The sequence below is a fragment of the Ailuropoda melanoleuca genome, chromosome 5 (assembly GCF_002007445.2).
Source record: "Ailuropoda melanoleuca isolate Jingjing chromosome 5, ASM200744v2, whole genome shotgun sequence".
Lineage (NCBI taxonomy): Eukaryota > Metazoa > Chordata > Mammalia > Carnivora > Ursidae > Ailuropoda > Ailuropoda melanoleuca.
Window position 1 is genome coordinate 2955204 of NC_048222.1, and position 24691 is coordinate 2979894.

A 24691-nucleotide genomic window follows, 5' to 3' on the forward strand; every position below is an offset into this window, starting at 1 on the left:
TCAAGTCCCATGTTGGGTGTAAAGATTATATAAAATAATAATAAAAGTTAGCATTTAAAAATGAAGTATTTGTCACTGGTTTTGCAAACTAGGGGATGATGATTAGCCCTGGCTGATTAAACACACTTAACGAATCCTTTCTTTAGTGAAAACAAACAGATAATAAAATCATCTTTGAACTCCCATTTAAGATGGGATTTCTCTTAACAGACAGTATCCCCTGAAATGAGTTTATGATCCAAATCATTACAAAGAGTTCTAAAGCCTTCTACCCAAAAAGCATGCCCCTCTACTCCAGTGGAGTTTTTTTCAATCACTCCTGTGGGTCACAACGCATTTTTTTAAAATGAATAGAACAGACTAGCGTGGAACAGAGTATGAAAGTATGTATGTCATAGTTATTTAAGGCTAAATACTTCATAACGCTTTAATTATAATTATATGCATATGCTTTGTCATTTTGTAAAATATATTTTTCATTATGGTCACAGTCAACAATAAAGTCTGAAAAGCTTCTCTAATCTGGACAATAAAATCAAATCAAAACTCAAAAAGCAACATCTGCCACTTCCTTCCACCCCCATTCCCCCTCAGAGAGGGCATCTGAGGACAAAAATCCTCCCAAGAAAATAACAAATAATTGTATTACTAATGACAACTGCCATTATAATAAATGCATAAGAAATTGGACAGGGAGGGGCACCTGGCTGGCTCAGCTGACAGTCTTGATCTCAGAGTCCTGAGTTCGAGCCCCACAGGGGAGAGAGTACTTTAAAAAAAAAGAAGAAGAAATTGCACAGGGAACAAATACCCAGAGGACTCCGAACCACGGAGACAGGACAAAGGTGAGGAGGGTACAAGAAACGTTTGCGCAGCTCTAAGCAGGGAAGGAATCTCGCCTAAAACAGACTGCAGTAAGTGGGAAAAACCAAGCCTTGTTCTTCCAGCTACTATGAGCCCTGCCCCTAGGAAAGCACGAAGTCCTTTCCCTTCTAAAATTGTNGATTGGAATGAATGAGTTGTTTGTTTTTTTATAATTTTTTATTATGTTATGTTAGTCACCATACAGTACATCCTTAGTTTTTGATGTAATGTTCCATGATTCATTGTTTGAGTAATATGGAATGAATGAGTTTTAATATCAAACTCTCCTTAATACCCATCACCAGCCTATCCCAATCCCCCACGCCCCTCCCCTCTGAAGCCCTCAGTTTGTTTCCCAGAGTCCATAGTCTCTCGTGGCTCATTCCCCCTTCTTTGACCCCCCCTTCATTCTTCCCTTCCTTCTCCTACCGACCTTCCTGCTATCTCTTATGGTCCATAAATGAGTGAAACCATATGAAAATTGTCTTTCTCTGCTTGACTTATTTCACTTAGCATAATCTCCTCCAGTCCCGTCCATGTTGCTGCAAATGTTGGGTAATCGTTCTTTCTGATGGCTGAGTAATATGGAATGAATGAGTTTTAATATCAAACTATACTGGTGCAAGGTGAAATCTGATTCTTCTCTCTGTTAAAGTGATCGAGGTTTCTTAAATTATTGGTGTGTTCTTAAATGGTAAGCAAAGCTTTTCTTTATCTTTAATATAATCTGCGTAGAAAAACAGTCTCCATGTTTGTCTTTACCAGGTCTTTGATTACTTAAGAAAATGGAATTTTCTCAATAAGAGCTAAATTTTGCTAACAACTATGTCTGTATATGGCTTTAGGAAACTTTTATTGTCACTTCAGTTCAAAGGATAATTATTCAGTTTTGTAGTGATCTGTGATCCTCTTTACACATGTGCTTTAAAACCTCCCTATATTTTTGGCAGACTTTCCCAAATTCAAATTCTGTATGAAGTCTTTCTGACTAATTAGACCCATTTACTTGGTATGTTCAGTTACAGGGGAAGCGTTGTCAGGTAGGTGATAATAAGCTTTCTTATGTTATATTGTATCAGAGAATGCTATTAAGACAGCTGTTCCAGTAATTGTGTGAAGTTCCTAAAGTTTTGTTATGTACTGGCATAATGTTATCACTTGTATTTCTAATATGGAACTGTTTGCTGTGTGTCACAGAAATAACCCAATTTCCTTGTCAATTGCGTTGTAATGAACTCGCATCAGATTTTTAACCATTGGCCATTTTTTAGTCTTTTGTCATTTACGGCTATTGTTTTACCCTTGTTTCTTCTTCAAGGAGATTCATGGAAAGGACTTCTTCTTTTTTTTTTTTTTTAATTTTATTTTATTATATTATGTTAATCACCATACAGTACATTCCCAGATTCATGGAAAGGACTTCTGACAAATACAGGTTTCTGATACCCTTAATATTATAAAACTAAACTGGGTAAGAACTCCCAGAATGGGTGGGAAATCTGGATTCCAACAGAACAAGAATTAATTAACACAGGATTGAATGGATTGAGGAAGATGATTGTGGTTGTTATGAGTTTTGTTTGAAACATTCCATTCCCTAATGTTTGTTCTCCCAGATTTAGGAAAACTTTTTCTCTTAAGGTGTCTACGACTTACAGAAATTTGATAAAATATTTCTTTATAAACAAATATGAAGCATTTATCTTTTTCTCCCTACCCGATCCCTCCAGAATTTGGAAACTCTCAGTGATTATTTTTATTTTCATGGCAATTATAGGTATTTGCATAAGTTCAATAAAAATCTCTTCTGCTTGGAACAGGACACAATTGGAAACAATGGTTATATTACCAAGGCTTTGCCTGGAATGTCATCTTTGAGAGGCATAGACACAGATATGACCAGGCAGCTTTAAGGAACTAAGGTTGACTTGATGGAGCCAATAAAACCCCTTGGACAAAATCAGCCTGGTATCTTCTTTATGGGGTTCCCAGCCACCTCATCAGGTGAGCAAGGAAGGTCACTTCCCAGCAGGCTCAGGGATATTTTGGGGACCTTGAGAAGGGAGGAGGAATTCACCCAAAATCTATGGGTGTTGCAGGTTAAGCCTGATGGCAAGGATTTGGCTTGGCTTCTGGTCTTGAGAGGCTATTAGAAGTTCAACCTGGAGATTCCTTATGAAAAGTTCCAGCAAAGCAGATTTTAAAGAGTCTACATGGTCAACCATTATTCTTGCCACACTTATGTAAATGACTAGACTGAGTCTTGTGAAAACTGGACTTACTTTACAAACAAATTAGTCTTAACTTAGCTATCCTTGATGGAAATTAGGGGGAAATTAGGGGGATTTTAGAGAAAAACATTGTTTCACTAACACATTTTTGTGGATGTTAACTTCTCTTTCTGATGGTCTTTGAGTGTCTGCTGTTTTCTGATGAAACTGGGCTGGATCCTGAATTCTTCTGGTTTCCTCGAGTATTTGACTATGACTGTCCAAACAAAGGTTTCCCATTTTGTCCCATTTTTCTCACTTGGAGTCATTGGGAACTGAAGCTGCCCATTTCCCCTGAAGGCTTGCAGACTGAAGCTAGACAGCTTGAGGTTAACTTCAGAGAAATTGCCACAGCAACCCATGTTTAGACACGATCACGAGGCATTCAAAGGACAGAGCAGGAAAACCCATCCAATGGCCACCGCCTGCCCCCACTCCGTCGGAGGTGTCTTGGGCCTGGCTTCCAGAAACCTCGGTGGCAGCACTGGGCTGATCATTCGCTCCAACTGTTAACCCATGTTTTTCTTTTGTTTCCATAGAAATGCCTCTTATTAAATACCTGATTGCTGACACAGTCTGGGCCTAACTTTGGAAGCCCAACAGTAAGACCACCCCTGGAAAAGGGGCAACTGTTTAACTGAACAAAACCCAGGCTGGTTCATAAAGTATGGAGCAGACTTCTGACCTGAGGTCCAGAACAGGGCATTTAAACTCCAGCCATGAGGGAACAATGCTGATCTGTGATGTGTTTCTAAGAACAAAATCTTGATCGAAAGGGGGAATTATGGGATTGCATAAAACCTCTGGACGTGAGAGACTCCGTTTTTCATTCCAACTAACGAGCTCCTGAACTGGGCCAGAAGCAGCAGCTGTTTGACGAATGGTTGCTCATGACATTTCCACAGAGCCATTGGCATTCGGATGGGAGGAGGACAGTGAAATTAATTAATACATGGCAGGGCCTATCGTTCGATAGCTGCACTAATCACTAAGATAGCCGTCTCGACCAGTTCCACTGGTCAGCACCATTACAGAAGGGTTTTTCCCCTCTGTGTTTACGTAAATCCTATAATTCCCTCTTCCTTCCTTCTCATAAAAACCCCTTGCTTTCCCTGTATGCGCAGCACACTTTTCTGGTTATTCTGGAATCTCTGCTCCCCCAAATTGCATTTCTGAGACCCCGAGTCAAGACCTTCGTTCCTTGTCAGTTTTGCCTCCTTTTCTCAGTTGACAAACTCTGACAGCCTCAAACTCTCCAGCCCCTCAGCGGTTTCCTCAAGTCAGGGAGCCTTCTGGAAAGGTGTCTCTTCCCTGCTCGGGGCCCTGGGAACTCTCCAAATAGTAAGCTGGGGCAATCATTCTGCTCACCTCACTGTCCACTTGTCTCTTAGAAATCACCGTGTTTTATCGTCCGATTTATTTCTTTCAGATATTTGGTCTCCCCTGTGCCCTTTTATTTTGGTTGTTTCAAACAGGAGGGGAAATCTGGTCCCTCCTCCTCTCCATTCTGGCCAGCCGTGGAAATACATGAGTCATTTTCGATGCTTTTGTTTCCTACTTATTTTTGGTTTTAATTTACATTTCTCTCACCTAATGCTGATGTGGGGCACTTTTTTCATGTGCTCATTGGCCATTGGTTTATCTCTTTTGATGAAATGTCTGTTTAAAACTAGTGCCTTTTTTTAAAAAATTGAGTTGTTTATTTTTTTGTTGTTGAGTTGTAGGAATTCTTGTGTTGTGTATTATGGGCATGAGTTTTTCATCAGATGTGTGTTTGTGGGGTTTTTTGTTTGTTTTTAAGATATTTATTTATTTATTTGACACAGAGAGAGAGACAGCCAGTGAGAGAGGGAACACAAACAGGGGGAGTAGGAGAGGAAGAAGCAGGCTTCCTACCAGAGCAGGGAGCCCGATGTGGGGCCCGATCCCAGGACCCTGGGATCACACCCTGAGCCGAAGGCAGACGCTTAACGACTGAGCCACCCAGGGGCCTCCAGAAGTGTGTTTTGCACTTATTTTCTTCCTGTCTATAGCATACCTATTCATTTTTCTTAACAACTTCTTTTGTTAAGCAGAAGTTTAAAACATTTTTGGTGAAGCCTAATTTATTAGTGTCTTTTTTATGATAACGCTTTCTGCATCATTTTTAAGAAATCTTTGTGTACCTCCAAATCACGAAGTGATTCTTCATTGTTTCCTCCAAAAACTTTATAGTTTTGTGTTGAAGTTTATCTCAGGTTAATTTTTGTATTTGGGGTGAGCTCGGGATAAAGATTAATTTTTCCCCATATGAACATCTAGTTGTTCTAGCACCATTTGTCGAAAAACAACAAAGGACTTCTATTCTTTATTTGCTTTTATTATTCTATTTTTGAAATATTTTTATTTTTTATTGTTAATTAAAAAAAATTTTTTTTCTTGGGGCGCCTGGGTGGCTCAGTCTTCAAGCGTCTGTCTTGGGCTCAGGGCGTGATCCCGGTGTTCTGGGATCGAGCCCCACATCGGGCTCCTCTGCTGGGAGCCTGCTTCTTCCTCTCCCACTCCCCCTGCTTGTGTTCCCTCTCTCGCTGGCTGTCTCTCTCTGTGTCAAATAAATAAATAAAATCTTTTAAAAAAATAAAAAAATTTTAATTCTAGCACAGGTCGCATACAGTATTATATTAGTTTCAGGTGTGCAATGTAGTGATCAAGCAATTCCATACATTACTCAGTGCTCTTCATGGTAAGTGTGCTCCTAACCCCCTCCCTTATTTCACCCATCCCCCCCCCACCTCCCCTCTGGTTACCCTCAGTTTGTTCTCTAGAGTTAAGTCTGTTTTTTGGTTTGTCTTTTTTTTTTTTCCCTTTGTTTCTTAAATTCCACATATGAGCAAAATCATATGGTGTTTGTCTTTCTTTGCCTGACTTATTTCGCTTAACATTATACTCTCTAGCTCCATCCATGTCATTTCAAATGGCAAGATTTCATTCTTTTTTATGGCTGAATAATATTGCATTGTATATATATACCACATCTTTCTCTATTCATCAGTCGATGGGCACTTGGGATGTTTCCATAATTTGACTGTTGTAGATGCTGCTATAAACATCGGGGTGCATGTATCCCTTTGAATTAGTGTTTTTGTATTCTTTGGGTAAATACCTAGTAGTGCAATTACTGGATCATAGGGTAGTTTTATTTTTAACTTTTTGAGGAACCTTCATGCATTCTCCATACAGTTTGCATTCCCACCAACAGTGCACGAGGCTTCCTTTTTCTCTGCATCCTCGCCAACACCTGTGTTTCTTGAATTCTTGCTTTTAGCCATTCTGACAGGTGTGAGGTGATAGCTCATTACGGTTTATGATCTCAGGTAGGTTCTATTCTGTCCCAATCTAATTTTTCAATCCTTTGCTAGTATCACACAGTCTTCACTCTGTAGTTTTATAGTAAGTTTTGAAGTCAGGTACTGTAAGTCTTCCAACTTCGCTCTTTTTCAAGATTGCTTTGGCTATTTAGGTCCTTTGTGTTTCCATATGTGTCTTAGAATAAATGTGTCAATTTCTACAAGAAAAATCTTAGTGAGATTATGATTAGAAATGCACTGAAGCTATTGAATCAAGAGATCAATTTGGGGAGAATTGACATGTTAATAACAAAGTCTTCCGATCCTTGATATTTTAGGGTTGCTATTTACGTAGGGTTTTAATTGCTATATAGTGGAATTTTGATGGAATATACTGGGTTTGATACTCTCCTAGGAGTTTATCCCTTTCATCTACATATTTATTGGCATGAAGATTTTTATACTACTATTTTATCTTTTTAATGTCTGTAGCACCTACGGTACGGTATTAATCTCTTTTCCCTGATAATGGTGACTTGTGTCTTTTCTCTTTATTTTTTCCTTGACCAGTAAAATCACTAGAGACTTTTTGATTTTGTTTTGGTCTTTTCAAAGAACTAACTTTTAAGTAGATTATTTTGAATAGATCTCTATTGTATGTTTTCTATTTTATAAAATTCCACTTTTTTTTTTCTTTGTGTTTATTTTGCAGTTCTTTTTCTAAGTACTTGGACTCAATATTTGCAGTTCTAAGTACTTGGACTTAGACTTTCTTCTTTTCTAATGTCAGTGTTTCCCTCTACATCCTGCTTCAAATGAATCCCTCAAGTTTGAGATGTATGTTTTTATTAGTATTTAGTTCTAAATAATTTCTGATCTACTATGATTTATTTTTGACCAATATATTAAAATGTCTCTTAATTTCCAACCATGAATTTTACTAGTTCTCATTTTGCTTTTGATTCTGAGCTTAGTTGCATTATGATCTATGTGATCTTGTATCTCTATATGATATTATTCCTTGGAAATTTGTGGAGATGAAACCCCTGTGTGATCAGTTATTATAACTCTTACACGTGTGCAGGAAAGTAATGTATATTCTGCAGTTGTTGAGTGGTATATTAATATATGATACCTATATCTATATCTATGTCCTTTTTTTGGGGGGGGGCTCTTTAAAACAAGAAGGTAAACTTGGTCCCTGTTATTCCACCTTGACCAAAAGTAGAAATACGTGAAGTCATTCTTAACGCTTTTGTTTCCTACTCATTTTTGGTTTTAATTTACATTTCTCTGATGCGTAATGATAACATTGGGCACTTTTTCATGCGCGCATTGACCATCTGTGTGTGTCTGTGTGTATAGAATCTTCATTAGGTCCAGTTTGGTAGTTGTGATAGTCAAACCTTTTTCATCATGACTAATGTTTTTTCTGTTGACATGTCCCAACATATATTCCTACCTTTGCTACTATTTCTCTGACAATGGCTCAAGTTAGTCTGGAAGCGGGACACATCTCAATACAACATCCTGTGTCCACTTACAGCTGAGGGAAGGTACTGCCCTCTCTCGAGGGCGAGTAGGGGCCTAGCGCGCGGGGCGAGGACACGGGACCGTGGCGAGGGCGCCGGGCGGGGGTGGGGGAGGAACTTTTCCCGAGTTCTCCAATCTCACGCCCGGGCTGGGCTGCGCGGAGTGACTCCCTTTCCCACGCGGTTCCCAGCCTCGCTCCTCCGGTGGATGCTGTTTTCTGTGCCCTTGACCTGGTGCCTTTCCCTTGCGCCCCTCGGTCTGCAGCCTCCCTCCTGTGGCGCCTGCCTCTTCCGGACGAGTCTGCGGGCCTCCAGAAACCCTCCCTTAGTTCCCACAGATGAGAAGGCGTCGCTTGTTGGCGTGTCTGCTGCGCCTGCGCCCGCGCCCTCCGGAGACGAATTAAAATACATTTTTATCTGCGCCTCTATCAGTTACTGAGAGGAGTGTTAAAAAGTCTACGGTGATTTTGAATTCGCCTGTGACTTCTTATAGTTTTGCCAGTATGTCTTGAGGCTGTTATTAGTGCATGCAAATTTAATATTATGATAGGTTCTGGGGCACCTGGGTGGCTCAGTCGGTTAAGCGTCTGTTTTCTGTTCAGGGCTCAGGTCATGGGGATTGAGCCCCTCATAGGGCTCCCTGCTCAGCGGGGAGTCTGCTTCTCCTCCCTCTGTCCCCACCCCAGCTCATGGTCTGTCTCTGGCTTCGTTGCTCTCAAATACATAAAAATAAAATCTTAAAAAAAAAATAAGATTATGATGCTTCTGATGAAATGTTCCCTTTATCTTTATGAAATAGCTCTCTTTGGCAATGTTTGTTGCTTAGAACGTGCTTCTTTATTGTTAATGTGGCTATGTCAGTGTTCTTTTGTTTAGAATTTGCTTGATAACTCCTTTATACATACATTGCATATGTCTCAGTATGTAAACACACAGGTATTTCAGGCCTCAGGCACATAGAATTGGATTAATGGTAACATTGTGGACCTTCTCTGCGATCTGTTGGGTTTTCGCTGGTCCTTGCTTATGGAGCTTTAATAATTGAGTGCTATCAGTTGCTTGATGCTTTGGAACTTTGCTGGCAGAAATTATCATTAGCTGAGTGAGAGGTGGAGGCCTCCAGACAGGATCAGCATTTGCTTCTTGGAGGTTTATGGGAGCTACCAGTCTAGGGTTACTTTCAACTAAATGTTCAGCAAGAGGTTTGCCCAGTTCCCCCAGCTGGTGTGAATTCAGGCTGAAAACACTCATGAAGGCTAGCTTCTATTTTTTTTTTTGTCTCTTCTACTTAGCACTAAAATTTGAGCGAATAAATTCTCTTGCCTATCTTCTGGAGCTGGGGTTGAGATGGGAGAAGTGGGGGATTGAGGAGCAAAACCAGTTTATTTCTACATTCATTCTTAAATTGATGGTTTTACCCACTGGGATCGCTTTTGGGGGGAATATCTCTTGTTAGAATCCCCAGCTGGGAAGACTCTGGCCTGTGTCTCTGGAGCTGTTTGAGACCATGAATGCAAGTTCAGTGTCCGTCTCCACCCTCTCTACTTGTCTGAGAAATGGCTAGCTGCAGTCTTATCTGGATTCAGTTCCTGATTTGAGAATTCCTTACTTTCGTGACAGCATTCCTTACTTTTGTGACAGCTCATTGACTCTTTCAAGATTGTCAGATTTTCAGTTGTTTTTAACAAGAGAATTCATTCAGATATTTAACCCATCACCTTACCGGAAACAGAATCCTTTTATAAATATATATATTAAATTAAAAAAAATTTATTTGAGAGAGCACAAGCAGGGCGAGCAGTAGAGGGAGGCAGCGGGAGAAGCGGACTCTCCACTGAGCAGGGAGTCCGATGCGGGGCTCAATACGGGGCTCGATCCCAGGATCCCGGGATCATGACCTGAGCCGAAGGCAGATGCTTAACCGAACCATGCAGGTACCCCTGGAAACAGAATCTAAATTTAGTACATGGTACCTCAAACTCTGTTAGGCTGCTTATTTATGTTTTTTTCCCTCTCAAGTAGTTACAGATGTCAGTACATTACAATTGAGGATGTTTGTTTTCTTTAAATTTCATGACTAAAAATTAGGAAGGTAATAGCCTTTTGTGGTTAAGTATGTGGTAACCATTTGAGGAATGTTCCTAGCTCGGGTCGGTTGTTAAAGAGGCTGTCACAAAGTTTTGAAGAGGATACCACAAGTCACTTACATCTGTTAATTCGAAACTGCCCAGGAAACTTTACACTTTTTATTTTTAGCTCTTGCTTCCCCTCAGTTTATATTTCTGTTGTAATAGCCTTCTTCCAAAACCAAAATCACACAAACAAGCTATGGTGCGCTGATGATTGCCCTTAACCCCCAAAGATACGTCTATTGGAACATCTGAATGTGATCTAATTTGGGAAGAGGATATTTTAGACATAATTAAGGCTCTTAAGAGGAGGTCATCCTGGATTATCTGAGTAGACCCTCATCCAATGGCAAGTGCCTTTATAAGAAGAGGGAAAGACACAGAAGCAGAGTGAAGCTGGTGTGAAGACAGAGCCGGAGACCTAGGTGATCCGTCTACAGAAGCTAGGAGAAAGGCACAGGCACTCCTTTACTGCTTCCAGCAGGATCCAACCCTCCTGATACCTTGATTTCAGACCCCTGGCTTTTAGAACTGTGAGGTGTTACATCATTTCTGTTATTTTAAGCCACCTGGCTTGTGAGAACATTTCAGCAGCCCTAGGAAACTCGTAACGAGCTTTACACATTCTCTCTGTTCCAATAAGTTTTAAAAGCCTGCAGTCCAGTTTCCCATCAGTTAGGATCAGGAAATGACAATGAGCTGCGAGAACTGGAATGGGACTTCTCTCGGGGCCACTCCCAGCTTCAAGAGTTTCCTGGTGGTGAAGATTAAATGCTTAAAGCTTTTTAACAAGTAGAAAGCTTTTCCTAACTCTCGACATTACTTTTTAACATGCATCACATTCAGGTTTGGCCCTTGCCATCAGCTCCCTCTCCTTCCTCATCTTTAATAGTATTTTTGATGTCTGACCTTTCCTCCTGCCCCCTCCTTCACACCTCTCCCCTCCTCCTCCGTATACATTGAAAAAAGCATCTCTGAAACGTCCACAGTGACTCTGAACTTGGCAGAAAAGTCATTTTTATCCAGTGAGGACCAACAAACAAAATAGTTCCTAGATTTTGGAGAGCTTTGTTTATCATCCCAGCAGCTCTCTGAGGTCTAGGTATCATCGTCGGGACTGTTGTATTAAAAAGGACAATTTTTCCGTTTTCCTCCAGTTAGAATCAAAGAACTGGAACCAGAAGGAGCCTTGGAGCTGCTGGCCTGACTGTTTTATTAATTTGTTAAACAGTTCTGAGTGACTGTGGTGTACTGGATTCTGAGATGCTTTGGGGATTCAGATGGAATCAGTCTATTCCAGGCTTCACCTGCTGGTGAGCAACTATACCACTAGTAGCAACAGTGTGGCAATTTTTCAACATTAAGAAACGTGATGTTAATTTTAAACCAAGGTAATTATAAGTAGGCATTTTTTACACATTCCTAAAATGTAAATGGACAAGAATGTGTTGTAGAGCCCTATTTCTATTGGTGCCTGTAAATCTACTTAATTCATAACTGCTACATAGTATTTCATGGAAGAATGTGCCATAATTTACTTGCTTATTCCTCCGTTGGTATTTTGTTGCAATAGACATCTTTTTGTACCAGTGCTAAAGTATATCTTTAAAAAACTTATATAGAAGTAGAATTGCTGAATCAGAGGATATTTATATTTTGATTTAATAGATGCTGTCAAATTTCCCCAGTATGCTCACCAACACTGCATAATACTCATCTTTAAAATTCTGCCAATCTGAAGGATGAAAATGACAATTTGTTTTAATGGGAGGAGGGCAGAAGAGAAGGTTATGGAAAATTTTCACTTTCTTCTCTTTGTATCTGCTGGGAGGCAAATCTGGACCCGCTAGGCACCTCTCTCCTTCTGCAAGGCTGAGCTGGCCTGAGCCAGTCTGCAGAGGGGCGGTAAGGCTTCTGGCTCATGTTAGCATTCTGGGGATGCAGAGGCTCTCCTAGATTGTTCCAGGGCCCCCTGTATGCAGACTTTGACCTTCAGTGTAGATGTGGGCCCTCCCTATGCATTTTCCCTACTCTTCTCTCTGGGCCTAACGATCCCATCACTCATATCTCATGACCTAGAGAACTAAGGTATTCCATAGGCCAACATAAGTTTGTAACAGCCTAAATATGTGATATGGTTTGAGGTCACCTCCTTTCTCTTGTGCATCCAGATTACTGTAAGAGGCTGGCCATCCCCTGCGTTGGTGCCTATAGACCATCATGCCTGGCTTATGCTGTGGGGAAATGAGAGTTTGGGGAATTCCATGTGCTCTGTTACTTTCCTCTAAGAGACCCCGTGTTGCACTGTGTTAGTACTGTTGACACTAGGGCTGTGTGTCTGGGACCCTCCAAGCATGACAATATTTGTGATGCTCTCATTTTATACTAATGGAAACTTAATTTAAGTGTTACTTGAGCGATTTTTTTGTCAGTAATGAAAGCAATCATATACTATGTTCACAGAGTCTGTGGGTCAGGCATTCTCAGGGCACACTGGGGACAGCTTGTTTCTGCCACGTGCTGTCTGGAGCCTCAGCTGGAAGACTGGCACAGCTGGGGATGGAAGCATTAGAAAGCTTGGTCCCTCCCACATCTGGGAACAATGGATGCTTAGTCCTTAGATGGATTGCCAGACACGTCTGTGTGGTTCCTTCATGTGGCCCAGGTTCCTCGTAACGTGGTGACTGGCTTCCAAAGACAGGCCCGAAGGAGAAGGCCAGGTAGAAGCCATGGTGTTTTACAGCAAGCTTCAGAAGCCAGGTAGTGTCACCTAGGTCACAGTCTGTTGCCTGGGGCAGTCACGGGCTCCCACCCAGATTGAAGAGCAGGAACACAGACACCACACAGCTCAGGGGGAGGAAAGTCAGTCACACAGTAAGAATAGCCTGTGGGAAGTTGTGGTCATCTGTGGAAAAGACAATCTGCTACTTTCCTTCATTCCTAGGAAAGCATTTTCTTCATTTCCAGACTGGAAGACATTGGGTCAAATATTTCCCACCAGACAAATGTATGATTGAAATTGCTGGATGATAAGGGATAACACATTCATCTCTGCAAACGAGTCTAGTGCTAGTAACTTCTTAATTATATATTGTTTGTTTATTGTAGCTTTCCCAAAGTAAATATCCTAAGAAAAATCATTTTTCTTTATATTTATTATTGACCTTCAAAATTACTGACCCTTGATCGACCCCACATATAGTTAGTACATTCTTCTTAATGTTTTCTCTCTCCTTAGGAAGATCACCAGGAAGTTGAGTGGTAGGTTCTAACTCCTGGATGTATAACCCGGACAAAAACCTGACCATCGGAACAGGAGATCCACATTCCTTGCAGGTGGCACTCACTAAATATTAGTCAATATCATCTATTCTTTATTGAGTGCAGCTCTGGAAGGATGCATTACATTGGGTTGACATTTTCTCATAATTTTACATTTAATTTCTGATCCTGGAAATTATATTCACTCTTACAGTGACCATATTTACCCCTTGGAAATGAAAAAAATCCTGCCTCTCCATGTTCACATAATTCTAATAATTAGGTTCTTGGTATTTTGGGAACTAGAAATGGAACAGGCCTCATAAGGAAAGATGATACTGGCCAGTGCCACAGTCTTTAAAGCATAAAGGAGGAGGGGGTGAAAAAGTCCTCAGACCTGAGAAACATTTCTCTCATTCAGATGCTGGATGGTTCCTTGTTTTATGCATCAAATCAGGGAATCAATTCAAGAAAGTCTGTTCTTGAATTCGAACAGAAGAAAAGGAACCAAGAGAACTAGATTTTTTTTTTTTTAAGATTTATTTTTTTTTTTCAGAGAGAGAGAGAGAATCCTGAAACTCCCCACTAAGTGGGGCGTCCAACCCAGGGCTTGATCCCAGGACCATGAATCATGACCTGAGCCAAAATCGAGAGCCGCTGCTTAACTGACTGAGCCCCCCAGTCGCTTCAGGAGGACTAGCTTTTTTTTTTTTTTTAATTTTTTTTTTTAAGATTTTTTAATTTATTTATTCGACAGAGATAGAGACAGCCAGCGAGAGAGGGAACACAAGCAGGGGGAGTGGGAGAGGAAGAAGCAGGCTCATAGAGGAAGAGCCTGATGTGGGGCTCGATCCCATAACGCCGGGACCACGCCCTGAGCCGAAGGCAGACGCTTAACCGCTGTGCCACCCAGGCGCCCCATGGAGGACTAGCTTTTAATGCTTCTTCTTGAGGCTGCAGTTCTACACATTAATTAAAATTGTTCTCCCCCCACCCCCCTGGCTTCCTTCAGTCCATAGAAAGCAGGGCAGCTCTGTACTGTGACTTAAGTCAGGGACTGGCTCTATTACCCTGGAGCACAGGAGAATGGAGTCCACCCTAGATTGACTGCAGCTACCAACACAGGCTGTACTTGACAAACAGCGGTGTGCACAGGGCATTTGACATCCCACAGCCAAGTGCTCAACAGAGGAAGACAATGTGTGTCTATTCTTACCCAAGATTATTTAGTCTTTATCTGTCACAGGATGAGGACTCTGGCGTTTTGTTAAGAGGGAAACCAAATAAGGTAATATGCTTTATTGATGTTGGGTTGTTTGGAAAATTGTGATATGAATCCAGTTAGCCTTGAGTATTGGCTTTCTCATTCCATGGGAGAGGGAGAAACAGGCTCCCCATTGAGCAGGGAGCCTGATGCAGGACTTAATCCCAGGACCCTGAGATCATGACCTGAGCTGAAGGCAGACGCTTAACTGATTGAGCCACCCAGGCGTCCTTTTTTTTTTTTTTTAAAGATTTTATTTATTTAATGTGTACTGATTAAATGGATACTAATACAGTCAAATCCTGCTTTCTGCTTAAGGTGTATATGGTGTATATTTTTCTGTTTTTTTAATCTTCAACTGACCTGTGTCACATCTGAAATGAATTTTATAGACAGCATATTATTGGATCATGCTTTTTTTAATTCTCTCTGCCTATTTCTGTCCTTTGATTGGTGCATTAAGACTACTTACGTTTAAGGTCGTTATCAATATGCTAGAGCTTATATCGACAATTTTTTGTTTTCTGTTTGTTTCCTGTTTCTTGTTTCACTTTTTTCTACCTTCTGTGGGTTACTTGAACATGTTTTAGGATCTCATCGTGGCTGGAACTGGAAGCTGTTGAGTACTTTTTTTTTTTTTTTTATTGTGGTGAAATACGTATAACATAAAATTCAGGGTCTTCGTCATTTGTGAGCGTGCAATCATTGGCATTAAGTACATTGACACGGTTGTGTAACCACCACCACTATCTGTTTCCAGAACTATTTCATCATCCCAAACGGAAACTATGTACCCATTAAGCGTGGACTCCCTGTTCCTCCCTCTAGCCCTGGTAACCATTCTACATTCTGTCTCAATTTGCTTATTTTAAGTATCTCCCCTACGTGGAATGGTACAATATGTGTCCTTTTGTGTTAGAACGATTGCACTTAGCAGACTAGTTTCCACTTGTATCCATGTCGTAGCACCTATGAGAATTTCATTCACTTTTTACGGCCAAATATTCCACAGTGTGTATATGTACACACCACGTTTTGTTATCAGCTCATCTGTTGCTGGACACCTGGGCCATTTCCCCTTTGGACTATTGTGAATAATGCTGCTCTGGACATGGATAGAAAAGTAGCTGTTTGAGTCCTTCCCTGCTTTAAATATACCTAGGAGTGGAATTGTTGGATCATCTTGAGTAATTTTTAAAACACAAAAGTTTCCCAAATATTTTATGACAGCGGGGAGACTGATTTCCCCAGGACTCAGAATGGACAGAAGGGGACAATGTTACATAATGCCGCAGAACAGAATATTATGTCAAGGCATCATTCAAAGTTCCCCAGGCACTACTCGTACTGCCTCCTAAGGCTTTCGGCAGTGTGAGTGGTAAGGGGAAGGTGTTATTGGGGTTATCGGTACCTAGAGGCTTCGTTTTATTCAGGGTGTGCTATTTGGTGAATCAGGATTAGAGACTAGAGGAAGGTATGAGTTTCCAGAAAACCATTTTTCAGGCTGTGGTTTGGAGAAGGCTTATAAATTCCATAAAACTGGAGTTTACGGAATCAAGAATCAGGAAGAATTAAGTTCCACTGGCATAGAAATCTGGTTTCTATTAACCACTAACCGGACATGTAACCTTAGAGAAGTTACTTAACCTGCTAGGACCTCCGCTTCCTGTATGACACTGGGGGGGGTGGGGGGGTGGGCTTTCAGGTCCATCTCCACCCTAAACATCTATGACTTTAAAAAGCTGCATTGTTTCCTTATTTAGGTCAAATTTTTGTTTATAGAGAGCCTTGGTTCCTGGGTCCAGGCGATGCTGATTTGTGAGGTGAGCTCATTTCAGACGCCTTGTCACAGAAGCTGTTGCTTCTGACTCTCCTGCCACGCCTCTACTCAGCTGAAAATGTGCAACGTGAATTTAATATAACAAATATTTCCTCAGATTATAAACTGTATTGCTGGCCAGAGTTATTGGATACTGTCACACCTTCAATCTTATTTTTTATATCATGAAGCTTTAGAATAACAGGGGTTCTCTTAAAAGCCAGTTAAGTTCTCCTTAACTGTTTTCCATAAATATGGCCGCCCTTTACAATCATTTGGCTCTTTCTATAAACCCGTCCTCAGGTTTCCACTAAATTTCCTGTAGAAATTGTAGTAGTAGAGATTTGGAAAAGACCTGACCCTCATTTTCCTGTGATGACTGCTTAGGTGTCCCTCTTAGTTATTTTTACAGCATTTAGTGTATTTATTGTTCATTCATTCATTCATTCATTCAGAAATACGCACTGTGCTGGGGGTTGGAGATGCAGTAATGAACAAGACAGGCAGGCCCCCTGCTCTCACTTAGCTTAATGTTTAGGGCTGAAGACAGACATTGAGTAAGTAATAACAGACGTGCAGGATATTAAGAAGACTCCTGCACGCTCTAGAAGCTTATATTGGGATTTAACCAAACCTTTGGGCATCAGATTTCTAGGTGCCGTGGGATTTAAGGTGAAATCAGAGTAGTGAGGAGGAGTTAGCCAGGCAAAGATGGGAAGGGGGACCGTTCCAGCAGGGGGAACAGCTGAAGCGAGAAAGCCCATGGAGCATCAGGAAAATGGTAAGAATGTCACACTGGCCAGAGTGGGCGGAGGGCTGGGGAGAACAGGGGAGATAAGGCTAGAGACGGAGGTGCACATCTGACCAGGATGTGCAGTATACGCCATGCTAAGGATTTTGGACTTTTTCCTCCGGGAAGTGGGGAATCATTGGGAGCTGCAAGCAGGGAGGAGACATGCTTACATCTGGCATTTTTAAAGCCTGTTTGGCTGTAACGTGCTAAGGAGATTGGAGGTGGGTTGGCAGGAGGAGAGCGGGGGCTCCATGAGGAGGCTCACGAAGCCCTGGTGAGAATGCTGTGGGCGTGGCCGAGGCCCTGCGCTGCCCCGGAGAGCCAGGCTTGCTGTCTGGGAGGAGCTGGGGGTGCAGGTGGACAGAGAGGCAAGAAGGCTTCCACGGAGGCCACAGGGAAAGTGGTTCAGAAGGCGGAACGTTGTCCAGGGTGCCAGGAGAGCTGAGACGCCCAGTAAGCGGATGACTGAGAAGCATCATTTGGATCTCACAACGTGGAAGATATTGCTAATCTTAGGAAGAACACTTCTGCTGGGATGATGAGGGTAAAACTTGAGTGGTTTGAGGGCTCAATGGAAAGTAAGAAGAGAGGAGGGACAGAGACAGAGAGTGAACACTACTCTTCCAGAAGTAAAGAGAAAGGACCGTTGCTGGGGGCCAATAGTGAATTAGGAAAGAATTAGTTTTAAAAACTCAAGAGGCTTGGGGCGCCTCGTGGCTCATTTGGTTAAATATCCGACTCTTAGTTTTGGCTCAGGTCGTGATCTCAGGGTCATGAGATCGAGCCCCACGTCGGGCTCTGCGCTGTGTGGAGTCTGCTGAGGATTCCCTCCCTCCCTCTCACTCTGCCTTTCTGCCCCCCCACCAGCTCTCTCTCTAAAATAAATAAACAAAACCTTAAAACAACAACAACAAATGGAGAGGCTTGCACGTGTTTAAATGCCAAAGGGAAGGAGCCAGGTAAAGATGAGAGACCAAAGAATTAGGAGAGAAAGGGACACAGCCTGAGGCTCCTGAGACTATGGACCAAAAGAGAAAGTCTAGAACCAAAGTAGGGGGATTGGTCACCTGCCACATTTCACTGACATTTTCCAACTAGATGTCTCTCTCACTAGGCTGTAAGCTCCTGTGTCCTATTTGATTTGCTATCCCCAGCACTTAGTCTAACACCTAACACCGAAAGGTGCCCTGTGCGTGTTTAGCCGAACTGATGTGTCCTTTGTGCTGGGAAGGCACAGCGGAAGGTCTCTCTGAGCACACAGACCACATGCCTTGACTCAGTGGGCTTCTGGAATAGGTTTTCAAAAGAAGAGCTGCGCCTGACAGAGTTGCTGGCCAGTGGTGAGGCTCGTACCTTTGGTCATTTATATTTGATGGGAAGGTATCAGCTGAGGTTAGTCACACTGGAGATGGAGGCCACCCACGGCGTGCAGGTCGAGGACAGGTGAGCAGTATCCCCCACCTCTTGCTCTCTTGGCTTTCCTCTTGGTACAGAAAGGAAGAGGAGCAGTGCCACAGTGCTGCGTGGGGAAAGGAGCAATGTTCACTCCTGTTGGGCCCACTTCCTGTCAGATGGGACGCGGCTGCCCCCACCAGCCACAGACAGAACAAGCAGTAGCTGATGGCTAGCCTTTCTCCATCCAGTTGCTCTTAAATCTTGTATCAATATAAAAATTGAACTCAGTGAAACAATTACATCAGAATTTTTTTTTTTCCTATACTGGCAAAGGACACCATCCGTCTTGGTCAGGAAACGTTATTCTAAATTTATTTTGTTTCTCTGAAATTTCAAAAGGCTCAAAAACTGACTCTTACCTGTGAGATTCTTCCAGGAATGAGGGAATGAGACAGAAATGGCCTTTGGGGTTTGTGGGAAAGGAAGATGGAAGCAGGGTTAAAAGGCCGTGTGCTGGTTACAGAAGCGGACTGGTTAATACTGCCAAGAAAGGAACATGCTACAGATCTGTTCGTCGAGCCAGTGTTTACTAACCACTTACTGTGCACCTCTGGTCCAGGCTCTTTGCCAGTTATAGACAATGAAAAGAAAAGACAGTAGAGTGCTTGTCTTTCAGAGCCCATAATCGAGCACAGTCCTAGAATGAGTTCAACTTCCACTAATGCTGCTTAGGGAAAGAGTCCTCTAGGTTCTGGTACATTGGGCATACACACAAAGACCCACTTGGAAATCAGTTTTATTAGTCAGTGCAGTGCCCTATAAATCCCAGTGCAGACGTCTTTGATAAAAGCCACGTTACAGAACATGACTGAAGACAGAGGCTTACTTGAGGCCTTCAATCTCCTGTGGTGGATTTGTGTTAGAGGATTGCATGTCCTGTTGTGCCTACAGAGCTATGACTAGGCTTGCAGGGGAAATTCTGAGTCCAGCCAGTAGGCTAAGAAAGAACCCAGGCCAGCCCCCTTCACTGCCTCCACTCCTGTGGCCCTACCCACTGATGCACTTGACCCTGGGAATGTGTATCTGGCCATTCAGGTTAGTCATTGCTTCTATTGTCACGTGCCATGGAAACACAAGGGTGGGGGGATAAGGGTTTTCCCTTATCCTGTAGCGACAAAAGTAAGAGGTTGTAGGCATGCATGAGACCTTGGGTTCTTTGAGCTAGCCCTGGATCGTTCTTGCAGATCTCTCTTTTACTCAAGGACGTTGGTTTCTGGAAACAAATGAGTGAGACAGACACAGTCTGTGAAAAGTGCAATGTGGGAAGGAAGCCTGGGAAATAGGAGCATTTAAGGTCATGCAGAAGAGGAGAAAACCGAAGCAAACCCCACAAACAGAACAAAGAGCTCTGGAGACCGAGGAGCGAATGTATTTCACTCTGTGCTTTCTAGAGAGTGGCAAGTTTCAAGGAGAAGGTGGACAGCAGTACTGGTGTAAAGCTGAGGCCAGGAAGGTGAGGATGTGTAACTGCTTATCACATCCCTGCATGGCCTTCACTCCAGGCATTGGTGGGAGAAGCCAGACAGCCACTGGGGAGTGAAAGTTAGGATGAGGAGAGGAGGAATAAGAGTAATGAAAACTTGGCCAATGAAAAAGAAGGACGGAGGAGAGTTGCCAGAAGAGACTGTCATCTCGGAGAGTCTTTAACGGGACAGTGTTTAGTGGTCTAGAGAATAGGGGTACAGTGGGGGCAAGAGTGGGCAGAATACGGATCTCCCACTGGAGAAGCGTTCTGTTACAGGGGGGTTTCACCAGAGTTTGAGACTGAGGGGATGAAGGTAATGGGGAGGGGACTTTGAGGGGGTGCAGTTGGAATGTGTGTGTTCCGAGTCCATGCAAGTCTGCAGAGGTTTTCTTTTACAGCCATGCTGGAGTCGCCATCAGGCTGTACCCTGCCCCCTCATTCCCTTGTCAGCCCCCAGCATTTCATTTGCAAATGAGAGGGCTGACACCAGCAGGTGTCTTTTCTCGGGTCACATGCTGTTTTAGGGGAACGCTTTTGGTGGAGGGAGTAGAGTGGATAGAGGAGTGGTCTGGAAGTTGTAGGATTTCTTGTCAGATTTTTTTGTCCCTTGTAAATGTCATCAGATTATCTATGGTATGTCTTTTTTCAGTATTCCTGCCCAACAATCATTAGATCTATAAGTATGAAATCACGTTTTTCTTCAGCTGAAAAAAAGTTCTCTTATTATTTCCTAAATCATTCCTTCTTGATTTGTTCTCTTCTTCCAAAGACAAATTCCTGTTTATTCTCATATGTTACTCCTGTTTATTTTTAGTTTCATAGTATCTCTCTCTCCCTTTGTTTTTTTGCAAGGAGATTCGGTAAATTGATTTCCTAGTTCACAGAGTACGCCCTCTTCCGTCTCTGCAATATCTTCCTGCTGGTCACTTTGAACTTTGAAACTTAAATAAAATGTCTAACTCCCAATCCCATACCTGATGGGAAATTTAGTGCCTTCCCTAGGTTTTTTGGGGTTTTTGGTTTTGTTTTGCTTTGTTCTGTTTAATTCCAGTGGGTTTTGTACATATGGTCTCTCAGAAGTCCAATTTTCTTTGGCCAATGATCTCCTGACCTCACCCCTGCTTACAGCCCATCCTGGCCCAGACGGAGAACACGTCTTTCCCTGTGTTTCACAAGCGCCGTTCAGCTTGTGTGGCGCTCTCTTTGCAGGAGGTGTCAGGAGGGGTGACAACACGGCCTGCCAGAGGGTGCATGCTGTCCTGAAAGTGCGCAGCCTCCCCCATCCCAGCAGCAGCTCTCACAGGGCCGTGTCGTCAGCAGGGCCCATCCCGCCCTGACATTTCTACCTCTCTTTCTTCTCCAGAACTTCCGTCTCTAGAATCCTAGTTTCTTTCCCTGTTGATATTTAAACAGGTGGAAAAGCTATCACCAGACCTGTTTTCTCTTCAAGAGAATTCACGATCCTCCCAGTAAAATGATATTTCTACACGAACGCACTAATGAGAAATATTTTTTTCTTAAGTTCCGTCTTTTGTGCTAAGTCCCTTTGGGGAGAGATATCTTGGCTCTGATCACTCAATTTATTATCTCTGATACCCAATTTCTGTCACATGTGTAGTGATTCTTGTACCCATAAAATTTATGAAACATGCAGTAAATGTACAGTCTCCAACAAAATCCACACTCTAGAGAGGGTGTCTCTGGAACGAGCCAACTGTTGCTCCTCTCTCAGCTGCTTGAATCACCATTATCCAAGAGGAATAACACTTGTTACTGTCTGTTCTGTTCTCCTTTGTCTACCCGATTTAGAGTCGTTTTCATGATGCATCTGGTCCTCATACCATACCTTTAGTCCTCATACCAAGCCAGTTCACTTGAGCTGTCCATATGCTTGCATTAGGGCTGGTAAGCCAGTGACCAAAGTTCACAGCTGCTCAGTGTGCAAGTGGCGATGTCCCGTTGACTAATGGCACGTGACGAAACACCGTGAACGTGTCGGGTGTGAGAAAGCCCATGATATTGCAACAGGAATGCTCACATTTGGTGCTGCAAGTGCAAACTGGTACAGTCTCTCTGGAAAATTGGGTGACAGTCCCTACCAAAGTTTAATGTTTATATACCATTTGACCCAGAAATGCCATTCCTGGGTATATTCCTCAAAGAAATGAGGGCTTATGTCCACGAAAAGTCATACACCAGAATATTCATAACATATTTAATCATAACGGGCAAAAATAAGGAGCAATCCAAATATCTAATAATAGTAGGATAAAGAAAACATAGAGTATTTACACAATGGAATAGTATGCAGCAGTGAAAAGGAACGCACCACTGCCATGTATAATAACATGGATAAATCTCATAATCAGAATGGTAGGTAGGAAAAAGAGGCCAGATATATAACTGTATGATTCCATTTATATAAAATTCAAGAGTAGGCATAACTCACCTGCGGTGATAGAGGTCAGAGAGTGGCTGCTGCTTGAGTGGGGACTGGCTGGGGAGGAGTTGGCTCGGGACTACCAGTGTTCTGTACCTCGATGTGGGGGCCGTTATTTGGGTGTAGATCTGTGTACAAAATCATAAGGCTGTAAAGTCAAGATCAGTGCACACCTTACTATAGGTTGTACTTCAATTTAAAAACTATTTTATGTTATAGAACTAGGGAAGAAAGAATTGGAGAGACTCCCTTGATTTGGGAAGGAGAAGAACAGTTTCAGGGAAGGTATTACCTAGAAGAATTGCCTTATGTAGAAATCCTTTCTTCCTCTATCCTATTAACAGACTTTTCTCCAACTAGAACAGGTTAAAACTGCCTCGCTCCTTGACTGATGATTTGCTATGGAGTCATTCCCTTCATGCCATTGCAAACATCCTGGTCGATACAAGTCCTAAGTCATGTTCCCTGTGTTCCAGAAGCTACAATCTTACAGAGAGATACGACTAACATAAATAACATATTTAGAGAGTTTAGTATTACTCCTTTTTCTTCAAGTGCCATTGGTGAGGTACAGAATTCTCCAGGAATTCAGGAGAAAGAAAAGTCAGTGAGAAATGGAGTGAGCAGGGTGCCTGGGTGGCTCAGTCAGTTATGTGTCTGCCTTCAGCTCAGGTCATGATCCCAGGGTCCCGGGACAGAGCTGGCTTCTTCCTCAGTGGGGAACCTGCTTCTCCCTATACCTCTGCCCCCCCACCCCCCTCCCATCCACACACTTGCTCGCTCTGTCTCCCTCTCTCTTAAATAAGTAAGTAAATAAATAAATAAAATCTTAAGAAAAAAGACATGGAGTGAGTGATTTCAATGAAGGAGGAAGGACTTGAGGTGAGTTTTTAAAAAACTGATGGGCAGACCAACTCTGATAGTCCTTTATTGTTTATTATACTTGCTTTAAGAACCATGGAAGAGCTGCTTGCAAGAGCTGGACTAGTGGCCAGCCAAGACACAGAGAATTTGTCAAATAGGGGGAAATAATCAAGAAGAGGATCCCAGACTTGCCAGGAGATCTGGGTTTGGATCCAGCTGAGCTGACAGTGTTCTGGGCTCCAGGGGCTGGCAAGACAGAAGCACAGTCAGAAGAGTGTAGAAATCAGGAATGAGCTGGGACCAGAACTAAACTGTACACCCCAATGGAAGATAGTCTACAGACACCCTTTCTTCTCTAATAAAGCAGTTATTCTTATTGCATTAAAAAAACCCCAAAACTGTGTGTATATGTGTATGTAACAGGCTGACTCACTTTCAGGAGTGTACAGAAAGTTAGGGGGTTTATTAATTCCTCCTTGATGCTTTCTCCTCTCTCACCCCATTCACCTAGCTACGCCTCCACAGCCATACACACACACACACACACACACTCCTACACCCAGCCACCCCCCACACCCATACACCACCCCCACGCACATCCCCACACCCAGCCACCCCCCACACCCATACACCACCCCCACGCACATCCCCACACCCAGCCACCCCCCACACGCCCATACAGAAACACACACTCATTCTCACATCCAGTCACTCCCCACACTTCCCCACCCCCAGCCACCCCCCACACGTCCAGACACACACACAGACACACACACACACACACACACACACACACCCCTCCCCATATCTGGGGTTGGCAGGGAATTAGAAGTTTATCTAAACTCACCCTCCACTCCCTCGGCTCTAAGGGGTGGAGCTGTGTGGTAAAGGCTGGTTGGTATCTGAAGACAGCTGAAAGTCACCTCAGATGTCTGAATGTGCTTCCAGAAGTCTCACTTACCTGCTGTGCTCTCATAATTGCTTTTGAAAAGGTTTTCTGGCTTCAAAGAAATCAAATTTGTTACCAAGCAAATTGAAATTTCCAGGCTGCAGTCATTCTAGAAGCTCAAAACATCATTTAAAAGAAGATTTCAGTCTCCCTCTGTTTCTGCTTTCTCTAAGGAGCTGTTTTGTGCCGTTTGGCCCCTTCCTACCTGGAATGGAACGAAGGTATAGTTTACAGTTTTTTTCCTACAGAATTTGGGATTG

At 42.7% G+C, this 24691-nt stretch overlaps 1 protein-coding gene across 2 annotated transcripts in view; it reads left to right on the forward strand.

Annotated features, from left to right (window-relative positions):
- The first annotated feature begins 2810 nt into the window (after positions 1-2810).
- The window catches only part of LOC100468655 (cytidine monophosphate-N-acetylneuraminic acid hydroxylase), a 110663-nt gene continuing 88782 nt past the window's right edge, over positions 2811-24691 (forward strand). The window contains exons 1-2 of one of the 2 annotated variants that reach the window (XM_002915833.4): positions 2811-2868; positions 24605-24652. In XM_002915833.4, coding sequence (XP_002915879.1) covers positions 24642-24652 — 11 coding nt within the window. In that variant the 5' untranslated portion in view covers positions 2811-2868; positions 24605-24641. Of the gene's footprint in view, positions 2869-11369; positions 11435-24604; positions 24653-24691 lie in introns of those variants that run through there. The other variant, XM_034660242.1, reaches the window with a different exon arrangement.